The sequence below is a fragment of the Camelus ferus genome, chromosome 13, assembly GCF_009834535.1.
Source record: "Camelus ferus isolate YT-003-E chromosome 13, BCGSAC_Cfer_1.0, whole genome shotgun sequence".
In the NCBI taxonomy this organism is placed as follows: domain Eukaryota; kingdom Metazoa; phylum Chordata; class Mammalia; order Artiodactyla; family Camelidae; genus Camelus; species Camelus ferus.
The window spans coordinates 18,959,988-18,973,672 of record NC_045708.1 but is presented as its reverse complement, the minus strand read 5'-3'; the positions used below and the strand labels follow the sequence as shown (position 1 = coordinate 18,973,672).

At 52.5% G+C, this 13,685-nt stretch overlaps 1 protein-coding gene across 1 annotated transcript; it reads right to left on the bottom strand.

The window, feature by feature from the left end:
- Positions 1 to 2,377: 2,377 nt before the first annotated feature.
- TMEM222 (transmembrane protein 222) lies at positions 2,378 to 13,018 on the bottom strand. Its single transcript, XM_006173718.3, has 6 exons — positions 12,791 to 13,018; positions 7,733 to 7,817; positions 6,412 to 6,443; positions 4,848 to 4,944; positions 4,633 to 4,763; positions 2,378 to 3,462 (listed from the first exon to the last, which is right to left on the bottom strand). The coding sequence occupies exons 1-6, from the start codon at positions 12,985 to 12,987 to the stop codon at positions 3,375 to 3,377; spliced, it is 630 nt and encodes a 209-aa protein (XP_006173780.2). The 5' UTR covers positions 12,988 to 13,018; the 3' UTR covers positions 2,378 to 3,374.
- Positions 13,019 to 13,685: the final 667 nt, after the last annotated feature.

Genomic DNA, 13,685 nt, shown 5'->3' with positions numbered 1-13,685 from the left:
AGGATGCTTCTCTAACCATCCTCCACCACCCGCCCCCACCTCTCGGCTAGCACCCCTGGAAGGCATCAAACTTCGCTGTTTATTCTTCTGGCTTCTAAATTCCCATCCTTTTTCTCATCGCCTATCCTTTTATCTGCGACTCTTCTGGAATCCGATGTTTCCACCCTCTCCTGCTGTCTTCTGTACTGGAACTCCAATTAATCCTCCCCAACTGAAACTTTCTCCTATTTTCAAGTTTCCACTTCTGTGAACAGCCCCCATGTCCTGGCACCACGCTCCTGATGTTTACTGCCAATCACCGGACTGCCCCCTCTTCCCTCTGAGAGCTTCCCCATCTGTCCCCCATCTCTACTGCCCTCCCACTGCCCGGGTTTCAGTCCCTGCCCAGGATCTTCTGCAAGCCTCCTCTTCCCTGTCTCCTGCTCTCCACACTCAGCAACCCCCCTACCTAGCCCTTTACTGCACAGCTGTCAGAGAGCCCTTTCAACACCCTACTTTTAGCTGTCATTCCTCAGCTTTGGAAGGTGCCAGGGGGAACCCTCTGAGCCTTTAACGAATCTGTTCCAAACCAGCCCAGCTTAGACACTCACTGACAGGTGTCTCCTCACCTCCCAAGACAGTCCACCCTCCTTTGGGCTGCCTAACCCACAGAACCCCTATATGGCTTGGACTGGTCCTTGTCTCCTCCATCCTTACAGCTCTGCCTACAGGCTCTGCTTCCTGTCCCTTCAACACCCTAGTCCATCTGTGCTCCCTGCTTCTGGCTGCAGAATGCCTTCCCCACCTGCTGCCACCCCGCCAGGGGTTCAATGCCTCTGCACTGGCCAGTCTCCAGGTTAAGCCCCCATGGTTGAGGCCCCAGATCTGGGTTAAAATTCTGGTTCTGTCACACAGTCCCCTGTGGCCTTGGGTCAATGACAATCTCTGTAAGCCTCACTCACTCTGTCCCTTTGTAAAACAGGGACAGTGGCAGCCATCTCATAGGACTGTCATAAGGAGAGTTTCCTTTTTCTTGCCTCCAGCATCAGTTCTCCCTTTCTGTCGGTCACAGCCCTGTGTGCTCCAGTGGGGCCATCTCACACGGTAGTTTCCAGTGGGGGCTCTGGAGCCCAGCTGCTGGGTTTGATCCTGGTTCCGCTCTTCCTACCTCTGTGATCTTGAGCAGATCACATCACTTCTCTGTGCTCTTTTTCTCATCTTAAAGTGGGGATGAGAGCACCTGGCTCATGCGCTGTGGTGAGGATAAATGAGACACTTGATCAGCACACAGTAAGCGCTCAGTAACAGCTGGTGATTTGTACGGTACCTGTTTGTGTCCCGTTTCCCCAAGGCTGACTTAAAAGTCTGCTGAGGGGAAGCAGGCAGGCCTTAAAACTTTTCTATCCATTCTGATGTTTGTCTTCCTCACTGGAACTCACCCACCCCTACCAACTCCCAGGTAGACTCCAATACGCAAATCAGATTTTTGAAAATGGAATTGTTCAGAAGAGGGGAGGGGGCACCTCTGCCTTGCCCTGCAGAAACCCCAGCGTGGAAACCACAGCACTGCAGGGTCTGCGATGAGCTGACAGACACCTGATCAGGGCCGTGAGGGCTGCAGCTAGAACTGTCCTCAGGCCATCCTCAGGGTGAACACAGGGCTCTCAGGACCCAGAGACCAAATCCTTTGCTAGTTTAACTAAAGTGATACCTGGCATAACCTGGCAAGTTTAGTAAAGACTTCAGCAAGGAAGTGGCTTTTAAGTTGGCCTGGAGAAGGAAGGGCATGATTTTGATTTCAACAGGTGGAGAGCAGGTGCTGCTCTGGCTGGCTGGAGAGTGGGATGCACTGAGAGTGAGAGACTGCAGGTCCAGAAGGCCATGGAGAAGCAGAGGCACCACAGAGGATGTCAGTGACCTGATCACCAGGGGTCACACGAGGAACTTGGCTACATGATCAATGGATGTGGTGGGGGCCGGGGCTGGAGCAACTCCCATGGCTTATGCTGAACTGTGTAGCCCTGGTTGAGGGGCCAGGTCCACGGCTCTGGTCTGTCCAGCCCTAAACTCCCAATCCTACTGCCAATTTCCTCCCAACAGGGAATATGGGAGGGGTTTTAGTACTCACCTGCCTCGAGGAGAAAACTCTGGTATGGTGGAGGAGGCGTGGGGAGGCACTCCCAGAGGTCAGGCTCAGAGTAGGATATCCCAAAGGGATGCTGACTTCCTGTAAGCTCCAGGCACTGGCTGAGGACTCAACCATGTCCCTGGTAAGCAGGCCCCTTGCCAGGGGCAGAGGAACCAAGTTCGCCAAGAAGATAGGAGCTGGCCGAAGGGAGCGCATGTCTTCAGTGGAAGCAGGGACCACCGAAGGGAGAAACAAGGACAAGGCACGGTCTGGAGTTAAAACTCTTTATTGTCCTGCCCAGGGAGCCCCGCACAAAGGAATCCTTGGAGTGGGGGTGAGGGGGGCAGCACAGGCCCTTTCCACAACTGGAAGAGAAGGGGGAGCCATGGTAGGTGGGAGGAAACGGCTTCACTTCAGCTCCCCGATGGCTCTCTGATGGCCTCCTGATGTCTCAGACCCAAGGGGTGCCATCACCAGTGCGAGGCCTATACCTGGGGCCAGGGCCAAGTTTCGTTTACATCACTCTGACCTGGGGGTCACTCTGGATACATCACTGTCACTCATCTCTCCAGCCTGGTTGGGGAGCCCAGGCCCTGAACTGCAAGGGGAGATGGGCCCAAGTGCTTGGAGGCCCTGGGAGAGTAGGAAGAGGGGGCAGCATGGGCAGGAGGACTCCAGGAGTGGGGCACAAACTACCCCTAGTGCAACTTCTGGCAAACATCTGAAGGGGGCCCATCAGTGCTACTGGACCATTCTAGAGGCCAGTGATGAAGGCCCCAGGGCAGCTGAGCTCCTGGAGACTTCTTGGTGTACCCTCCCCCACTGTGGGACCAGAGCCCTGGCAGGAGGAGGGGCTTCAAATCCAGCTCTGGCCCCTGTGCTGCCTTGTCCGGTGGGTCCAAACATCCTTCCCTCCCCAACCAGGCACGGGGCTGAGGCAGAGCGAGCCCAGCAGGCAGTGGCAGACACAGCTCTACAGAGGGGAGCTAAGGCTTTTCCAACGGATGAACAAAGGCTGCCTCAAGGGTGGGGGTCACGAGCCCGGGGAGACAGGGATAGGGAGCTTCCGAGCAACCAGTGAGACACAACATGTAAACGCCCTCACCCCATGCTTATCCTCTGCCTTAGTCCGTCCCGCCACCCAGACCCCTGGGTCAAACCAGCAGGCCCATCCCTGCCTTTTGGGGCAAGGAGAAAGAATCTGGAACCAAAAGGGATGGCAGCTGCCTCCTCAGAAGTCTGGTGGGCCCAGGGCCACGGGCAGCCATCACCGGAGGTTAAAGACCAGGCTGACAGTTAGGATGATGCCCAGGAGGAGGACGAAGGGTAGCCAAGTCTTCACAAAGGCGCCGACGCTGATGGAGAGAGAGGGGAGTATGGGAGGGAAGGGCCCAGGACACTGTCCACCCCCAAATCCACTAAGGAAGCTCCTGGAACCACTCCCTCACCCCCAAACTTGGCCAACTGTGGGACTGGGCCAGACCTGAAGCCCATTATGGAGGACCACCACCTATGGCCCTGGGCAGGGGCTGCTGCAGGTCCCTGGGGGAGATGTGACACCTGTCTGGGTGGGTACAGGAGACATGCCCACCTTCTGGGCCTTCCTGACTCCATCCACATCACCCCTGTGTCTGGGGAGAGGTCTCCAGTGAGAGGACCAGGAACTCTTCAGTCTGGGTGGAGAAGCCAGGAGTGCCCTCTGCCCACAGCCCACTGGGATGGGAGGGGTCAGCGAGAGTCAGCACAGCATTGTGGCTGGAGCCAAGGCGTGGGAGTCAGGGCCCTGGGTTCACCCGAGCTCTGCCTCAGTCTCTGTGGGACCACAGTTAAGGTCTTCTCAGGGGACCTCTAAAAAAGCCTTTGGGCCAAAAAAGACCCCGGGACTCTCCTTTTCAGAAGCTCTTAATAATGACTGCAGCTAAAGGAAAGCCTGGAGAGGCAGCCAGGTTAGCCCAGGTGTGTGCTGGCTCCCAAGTGGACGGGTCACTCATCCTCTCTGAGCTCCCTTTACCTGTGGGCTGGAACTAAGAACTTTGACCTCACAGGTCGTGAGGCTGTGGCTTCAAATGTCCTCCCATGCCATCACTGGGGCCCACCTGCCCAGAAGCCTGCCTCTGACAAGAGATGCTGGGCAGGGACCTTGTGGGGTGGTCACCCACCCTCTTTTGTGGGTCTACCCGTTCACTTGACCTGAGTGTGGGGCTCTGTACGTTCAGCCTCCCGGATAATGGGAATCATTATCCCCATTTTACCATGGGCAGCTGCAGCTTAGAGAGGCCAAGGCAGCTACCCAAGATCTCAGTGAGCAAGGGACAGAGCTGGGTCTGGGACTCAGGTGGAGCTGGACTTCTGCACAGCTACCTCCTTCCCCACAAGGAACTCAGTTAGTTGTTTGAGATCCTTTGTGGCTCCAGCCAGCACCTGCTTTGTCCCTGCTGGCTGAAGGACTCCAGAGATGGCCCTGTTGGGATCCTGGGGTAGGCAGCCCAGGGGAGGGTGGCGGAGGCAGGTGACGGGCCGCTCACCTGACGTACTTCCCATAGAGCAGGCAGAAGAAGCAGAGCGTCACCATGTTCCAGTTGGTGCTGTTGTTGTAGCGCATCAGGTTCAGGGCCAAGGCCACATGTGAGTGGCAGTTGTCACAGCAGAGACTGTGCTGGGGATGCAGGAAGGGCTGGGTCAGGCCAGGCTGTGGGGAGCCTCCCACCCTGGCTCCCGCCCTCGGGAGCAGCCCGCTTACCATGCGGTGCTTGTATTCCTCGGAGGCGTCATGCACAGCTGTGTCCCATGCATTGGGCCCACTGGCGTACACCTGAGCTGGGTCCAGCTTCCAGTACCTGAGGGGAGAGGGGGGTTCTGGGCACTGGCTCAGCTCCACGAATGTTCCCTGATGCCTGCTCTGTGCAGGGCTCTGAGCTGGGTGCTGAGGCTACAGGGGTGAGCCAGGTCCAGGGGAAGAGCCACGCAGAAGACGACTGTAACAGTGTGAAATGCCCACTGCCACGTGGATCCTGGAAGGATATGAACCCACTCAGCGGCTTCCTGGGGTGACACCTGAGTCCAGTCTGAAGGAAGAAGGATTAATTAGCCAGGCACAGAATGGGGAGTAAATATTCTAGGCAAAGGAAGAGTTTGAACAGAAGGAGAGGCACAAAACTGTGCAGTGTGTATCAGAAGTTAAGTGACTGGGCCCTGCTGGAGGATTCAGAGGGAGGAAAAGGGGGATGCAGGTGGGGCCATGTCATGGAAGACTTGAGTGTCATCCTGAGGAATGTATCTGTCAGAAAGCATTCTCCCCTTCTCCCCACACGGGAGACTAGGGTGAGTGAGACAACAGCCAGTGGAGCTAAAGCTCATGAACCTCAAGCAGGGTGACACCCCAAAGGGCCTTGGGTCAGGGAGTGGGGATGTCAGAGCGCCCTCTGGCTGCTATGTGGGGAATGAATGGCTTGGTGGAGAAGTCTACAGACTAGACCAGTGAGAAACCACTGTGGCTGAGGCTTGGGCTGCTCAGGGGTTCCTGCCTGGAAAGCGGTGCCCTTTTAACTCTCGCTAAAGAGCAGTCTGGCAACAGACGCTCAGCCCAGAGGCCCTTGGCTCACATTCCACCTGCCTGAGGAAGTCAGCAGGGGTCAGGGATTCCCGCTCCATGCTATCTCTGCTATGTGTGACACTGTCTCCTTGGGCCCTACCCTGCTGGGTGCTGCCTTGGGCAACAGAGCACCTGATGCTATTCTGAGCAGACTGATGACTGAGGCACTGTCACCAGGCCCACGGCTGAGGTGGCTCCCAAGACAGAAAAAATGAAGTCTAAAAACCCCATGCAAACCAGCAATAGCTCCCAGAGGGTCTGAACTGCTTTTACTCTCTCCATCCAGAGCTTTCCAGCAGAGTTCCAAACAATGCCTCCATTACACCTGAAAAGGCGTGTTTGCTCCTTGAGAGGCAGGAGAAAAAGTCAAGGTTTTGGAGTGAGACAGACCTGCACGTGAGTCCCAGCTCTGCCACTTCTTGTGTGATCCTGACCAAGTTCCTTCCTTTTCCTCACCTTTCCAATGGAGCTGAAAACACGACCTTGCAGAGCTGAGGCAAAGCCTAGATGGCCTGTGGGTAAAGGACCCAGCCAGGGAATGGAGCAGGAGGTGTGCAGTACAAGGCCAGACACTCTGACAGACCCTGGCTGTCCCTCCCCACCCCCCATCCTCAGGCTGCTGGCTCCTGCTGTGTCCCAGAAGGCCTGGCCTGCTGCTCCAGGCAGGAGGAACCTGGCTCTAGGGCCAGTCACATGGATGTTCATCACTTACTTGGCAGGCTTCCCAAAGGCCATGTTGTCTTCCTGTTGAGGGATAAGAGCAGAAGTCAGTGGGGAACCTGCATCCAGCCCAAAATACAGTGCTGGGCTGATGGTAGAAGTGTAGTGACTTAGAAGGAAGTATGTTGGGCAATGGGCAGAAGTGAGGCCAGGCCCTGCGCAGGGGCCGGCACAGTATCTGAAGGGCCATCAGCAGCTTTTCTGTGTGAAGAAGGCAGTGCGGCAGGAGCGCACAGATCAATCCACCTGGAGACCAGACTCTGGGTGCAGTAACGACCGGCCCTCTGTGTGGCTCCCAGCTAATTCTCTCACCCTCTCTGGGCCTCATTTTCTCCAAGTTCTCTGGACAACCTCTGATCTTTGCCCACAGGGAGGTAGTCTCCTTCGTGGTGTGAATGAGGACACCCTCTGACCTCCCGCCCCCACAGTGGTGGCCCACATGGGATCTGGCACTCTGAGAGCAGTCAGGGCAGGATCGAGGAGGGCGGCAGGGATGAGGGGAGAGACACAGTGGCTGGGCCTCGAGAGAACTCCTATGAGGAAGGTGTTTTAGCTAAGTCCCAGACCTGCCACATAAGATGTGAGGTACAGGAGTTATGCAGGGACAGATTCTGAGCTCAGAATCTGCTGACAGAGCTGGGCAAAGATGAGTGATCATTAAAGTATGTGACAGTGCAATAATGGATGTCAAATGCCTTTGCGGTGTTAGGATGATCATGACAACTATTAATATAAACAGGTTGGTGCCGCCACCCCATTCATCCCAGCCTCTGATGCAGATGAAGCTGCCGCTGCGAGATAGGCAGGATGCTGCCTGCTCATCTGGAGAAAGTCCACTGACCTTTCTCGAGCACATCCCCCGGGAACAGACCTGAGAACACAGCTGGTTGATTCTAGGAGGCCCACCCCCTCTTCTCCATGGCCACACCCAGGAAACCATGGCTGCCTCCCCTAAGACCCCACCTTGTGACTCCCACCTTCTGAAGGTCCAGAGCTCTGGTTCCTGGATGGTCTGACTCTCCACTCTTGCCTCTAACCCCTACCCATGTCTTGGTACCCCAGGGGTGGGCAAAGGGCTGGGTCAGTTACTTAAGAATCCTTCTGGCCACACTGCCCTCCCAGCCTGTCCTGGAGGCAAGAAAAGGGGAAAATGGGTCAAAAACTGGTGAGGAACAGAGGGCCAGGGCCAGGACTGCATGGTATCTGCATTATTCTGGGTATTGGGGAGACAGGAAGGCTGCCTGCAGGTAAGATAGGCCAGCCTTCCAATTAATACTTGAAACCCTCCAGAAGGGTGCAGAATGGGGACTCACCGACACAAAGTAGGGGCCAGCGAAGTCCCGAATGACTCCTGTGGATGTGCAGATGCCCATGTGGCCGATGATGGGGAAAAACCACCTGAAAGAAAAAAAGACACGGAAGGGTCAGAGCTGGCGGGGTGGGGGGTCTTTCAGCTGGTCAGACAGATGCAGGGGACACTCCATCCAGAGTGAGAGCATATGAATAAATGCTGTGTGAGGAGTGCCCATCAGGGTGGCTGGAGGGGCCAGGGAAGGACAGAGGGGCAAGGGCAAACAAACAGCAGAGTGGGGTACCAGAGCACCCCATGGAATGGTTAAACTCTAAGGACAGTAACACCAAGCGTGGTGATGCCGCAGAGGAAGTGGTGCTCTCCTTCACTGCTGCTGGGACCAAACATTCTTCCCACAACTCTGGAAAACTGGCAATATACCCTCTTCCTCAGCAATTCCACTTCAGAGTACACACCCAACAGAAACGAATGCCTGCATCCACCAAAATCGTGGACAAGAACATTCACAGTACCTTTATTCAAAATACCTGGAAACATCATTTGTCAAAACTTGGTGAACTGCACACTTAAAAAGTATGCACTTTATTGTGTGTAAATTATAGCTCAATAAAGTTGATTAAAAAAGTGACTAGAAATAATCCACATACCCAACAATAGTGAAATGAGTAAGTAAACTGCAGTACAGTCATACAATGAAATAGTAGGTAACAATGAAAAAGCATAAACTTCTGCAACACACAATAGATTCTCACAGATGTAAGGCGGAACAAAAGAAACCTTACACAAGAGTGCATGCATATAATTCTGTTTATATGAAGTTCAAGAAAAGGCTAAACACTCATCTATTGAGCTGGAGGGCAAAAGAGGGGTTATTTCTGTGGCAGAACTGACTGGCACGAGGGAGCCCTCTGGATATTGGAAATCTTCTCCCTCTTGACCTGAGTGACATGAGTGTACATATAGGCAAAAATTCATGGAGCTGGATACTTAGATTAGTACACTTTATGGTATATCTTATACCTCAGTAGAAAAATTTAAAAATAATGTGGGGGATGGATTTAAAACAGTATGCGTGTGTGCGTGCGTGTGCATGTGTGTGTGTGTGTACTGGGGGAGGGGGGAGCTCAGAAGGCCTTTCTGAGGAAATGATGAAGAAACGGTATGTGCAAAGGCACAAATCAGGACAAGAGCATGGTGTGTTCCAGGAACTGAAAGTTCACATTTTTAAAAGCTACGGGCATTTAAAAAAAATCCCAAATCTCAGTTGGACCCCACTGTGCAAAACACACAGGAACTCCAGATCTGTCTGCAGTCTGAGAACCATGGCTCTACAGGGCCTACGTGCTGGACAGACTGAACTAGTTTAAGAAGGACTCACAGGGGAAGGAGAAAAAAAGATTCAGAGGGCCAACAGCCAAGTGCTGACCTTAAGACTGCACCTGCTAGGGAGGGGAAGGCAAAACCTACAGAGATGCGGCCCAAGGAAACGACTATGTGGGGCCAGGGAAGAGTCAGCAAAGACTTCACACAGGAGGTGACTTTTAACCTTGACCTGTGAAAGAATAGGCTGTCAACAGGCAGAAGGCAAAACTCCAAAGCAGCAAAGTGCTGCATGTGACTGGAGAATGGGAGGGGGGCCGGAGCAGAGGGAAGGAGGGTGGGCAGTTCAGAGGCTATTCTGGAATACTGGCAAGAGACGACGGTGACCCTGACTGGAACACTGGCAGTTGGTGGTGAGAAGCAGATGGCTTTGGAAGATCTTTAAAAAGAAGCCTGGGCAGTTTTATGACAGTCAGGATAGACAGAGCTCTTCCACATCTGCGGTCTGAGCACCTGAAAGGGTGGTGAGGCCAGAGTGTTCTTTTAAGAACATGATTCAGATTCCATCATTCCCCTGCTTAACATTCACTAAGGGCTTCGTATTACACTCAAAATACACTTCAAACTCCTCCCTACAGCTTGGCCCTACTCACCCCTTGAAGTCACCTCACTCTGTCTAGCTACACTGCCTACTTCTGGTTTGTCAAACACACCAAATCCTCCCATCTTCATGCTTTTTTTGGCATTTGTCTCCATCCAGGACCCTCTTCTCCTCGAGCTTCGCACAGCTGGCTGCTTCTTATCATTTAGGCCTCAGCTCAACCACTTCAGAGCTCTTCCTTGACAATGCCTCCTAGAGTGGCCACACACCCCAGGAAACCCCGGCCCCATTACTCTGCTTTAACTTCTTCAGAGTATCTACTACTATCTGAAATGATCTTGTTTACTTACATGATTACTGTCTTTCCCCACTACTATGTAAGCTCCAAGGAAGCTGGGATTTTCCCTTACTTATGAATTAGAGTAGCCCCCAAGACAGTGCCTGGCACACAGCTGGAGCTGAGTATTCCTTGACTAAATGAGGACAATGAATGAATGCCCTACATCTAAAAGTGGAGTGAGGCTCTGAAGTCAGACCTGGGATGAGTTTTGACTTTATTTTGGGCAGGTTCTCACTCATTTCCCATCTATGTCAGTGAGAGGTGAACAGGAATGATAATGATCTTGTGAGGGGCTATTGTGAAGACTGAATAGGATATGCTTGCAAAGTGCTTAGCACACAGCCTTGCACTTGGTAGCTGCTCAGTGTTATCAGGAGGTGTTCAATAAATATGTGCTATTTGACTGGCTGGATGGGTGTAGAATAGGTTGCTGAAGACCCGTTGTAGCCACAAGATAGACACTCAGAATAATGGGAAAGTAGCTCCTCTGGCTTCTCAGACCCTAATCTCAAGACCCATCTCCTCCTCCTACCCCTAGTTCCTTTCATCTGGTGGGGGAGAAGGTCTGGCTTTGACTGGTACTCCACATAACCACAGCTGCACTGGAAATGAGAATAAAGGCTGGAGACAACGGCAGAGCCTGTGCCTGGGGAAGCCCCAGAGAAGAAACTCCAAGTACCTGTCAGTCTGGAGGCTCCAAAGCTGCTTTGCGGATACTATCTACTCAGACGTAGTACGTTATAGGTCCTTAGTAACTATTTATTGAATGAATGAGTTACTGACCCTGGAGCTCTACCTGGTAAGGTAGACTATCCAGTGGAAAAAGCCCTATGTTGGTTTCTAAGCCTTTGTTCCCTCATCTATAAAATGGGGATGACAGTACCCCCATAAGGACTGAATGAGATATAAGGTTGATATAAGGACTGAATGAGAGTGTATAATATAAAATGTTTAGAACAGAGCCTGGAACAGAGTAAGTATCCAATCTTAGCTCTGTTTGTATTAGTAGCAGTAGATGTTATATGACTTTTCTTGCAGAATTATCAACATCTCTGAGGGGACAAATAGGTAGCTCTCTGGATTCAGTTGCCTCCTCTCTGATCCCCCCTCTGAAATCAGGTGGCACTTTCTTGTGCCACATCTATTGCCAGCTCTGAACTTTAGGTCAGAAATCATTACAATGCACTACAATGGTTAGTTCACCAGTCCCTTCTCCCTCCTTCTGGAGGGCAAGTCCCCTGATGGGAACATAAGTCCTTTGACAGGTACACTGTGGGCTTACTCATCTTATGAACCCACCTGTACATAGATCTGAATAGAAATGGGGTATGAGCTGCTTCTGGCCCAGATGACTGGGAATCACAATGTCTTCACTGGACTTGGCTACCAGCTCTCTGAAGAGCAGAGGACTCCACAAATGTGTTTTTGAGAACAGGGAAAAACCAGAGATCTCTGGATAATAAGACAAGTTTTAGCAAAACCAATACATTCCCTCCTAGTTAATTTCACATTAACATTTTATTTTCTTCATGGTACTAATTACTATCAGTTCTTTTATTAGTTTACTTGTTACTGTCTATCTTCTTCCACCATGACTTAAACTCTGTGAGATCAAGGATCATACCTGCTCTATTCACTACTGTATAATCTTATCACCTAGAACTACTCTAAGCACATAGGAGTCAGTCAGCAGGTGTGTTAAAAAGAACACTGAATGAATCAATGAAAACACTAATCTTAAAACTTTTATTTTTAAAGGATTCAGACTTGGATGTTCTTAAACAGATGCATAAGCATTGAAATCAAAACAACAAGTATTTTAACATAACACAAGAATTTAGGATCAGCAATATATAAGGCCCAAAACCATCCCTTCTCCACTCCCTTGGCGGTTTTTGATAGAGGGAGCAAATCTATCCCATCAGGTGAGAGGGGATAGGAGGTAGTTAAAAGAGAGCAAGTAATAGAGTCAGAAAACTGAGTTTGGAATGCCTTTGCTTATTGTCCTGTGAACCTGATCAAGACATTTAATGGTATAGCTTCATCACCTGAAAACAGAATTCCTAACTTACAAAGTGGCTGTGAAACTCAGAAAATGGGTGTGAAAGACCTTGGCTAACTGTCTAGCACTGTGAGAAGTGGTTATTATCCGCTGTCGAGGCTGAAGCAGGAGGGCAGACCAGCTCCCCTCATCCAGGAGCTCCTTGCTAAAAAGGCGCCAGCAGTACCAGAGCACCTGCGTTCTCTTCTGACAAAGGCTGATGCCATAGAAAGAACCCTGGTCTGGGAGGCAGCCACCCTGAGGCCTAAGCCAGCTTGCAAATGAGACGTGTGTGAGTGATTTCCAACCTCTGGGGGGTCCTTCCACTGACATCTCAGGAGTCGGTGAGGTCCTAGCCAAACTCCCATTCTTGCCTCCAGACCCAGCCGGATGTCTTGCGTGTAAGTGATCAGCAAGCATTTCTTTAATGAATGAATAAACCAGTGAATGAATGAAGACGTCTCTCTCTGACCCGGTTAGGGAACACTATTCTGTACGGCCACAGGTCCTGAGCTTCCCAACCACTGAACCTTTCTCACAGTCTTTTTCCCTGATTAGACCAGGTGTAATGAGGGCGGGGAGCCTGTCCCATCTGTCAGCAGAACTGGCACCGCGCGGGTGGCGGGGTTCTGGTGAACCCCGGACTCGCAAGAAGGGTTTGCTGCGCGTCGGGGCCGGATGCTGGCCCGGGGCCGCCCGAAGATGCCGCGCGGGGCCCGGTTCTCCTGGTCCCGAGTGGACGCCAGAGGAGACTCACGTGAGCACTGGGATGGGCGTCCACACCACGCAGTAGGGGAACCGGCTCCGCTCCACGTCCATGGCGCCGCCGCCTGCGCCGCTAAAATGCTTCTGGTCCGTCTCGGCCGCCGTCGGCGCCTCCACTTCCGCCATCCCGGGCGGGGGTGGCGGCGGTGGCGGCAACAAGAGCGGCGAACTCCCTTCCGCTTCCGCCATGCTGAGCGCGCCCCGTTCAGGCCTGCTGCTTGCTCGGTGGCGTCACTTCCCGGAGGTGGAGTCCGCCTGGCTTGGCCTTCCCCCCGGGAATAGGAGCCGCGTCCCTCTGGGCCGGGCAGGCCTGGGCCCCCTCCTTCGGCACCAGCCAGCCCAGAGTGTTTGCGCCTGCGTTACTAAACTGAAGGGATGCCCTCAGGTGGCGCGCAGTCTAGGGCGGGAGGCTAACCGAGAACTCTATACTGAAGTACGCTGAGGGCTCCTAAGAGGTGTGATACAGTCTCTGTTGAGCGCTTGTTAGGTGCCAAACACTGTTTTAATCCCCATAAGCTGGTTAGACATGCGAATTTAGATATTTTCCCCAATTTACAAGTCAGAAACAGGCTTAAGAGGTAAGCGGCACGACACAAACCCCGGCTGCCTCCCTTATCTTTTTCATTCTATGGTTTCTCACGAGGTGATGTTAGCATAAAGGAAAGATGGACTAAAATAATGCGTGGCGTGTGTGTAGAGGCAGGAAAGATTTGCCTGAAGATATCTGAGCTAAGTCTTGATGTTTGCCAGGTGGCTCGGGGATGAGGGTGGAGGGATGAGTGCAGTCGTGCAAAGAAAGGCCTTGCAGAGCACAGTGTGCAGGAGTGTGAATATCACCTTGGCTGGAGTAAATCACAAGCCTTAGATGTGATCCGATCCCTTCATTG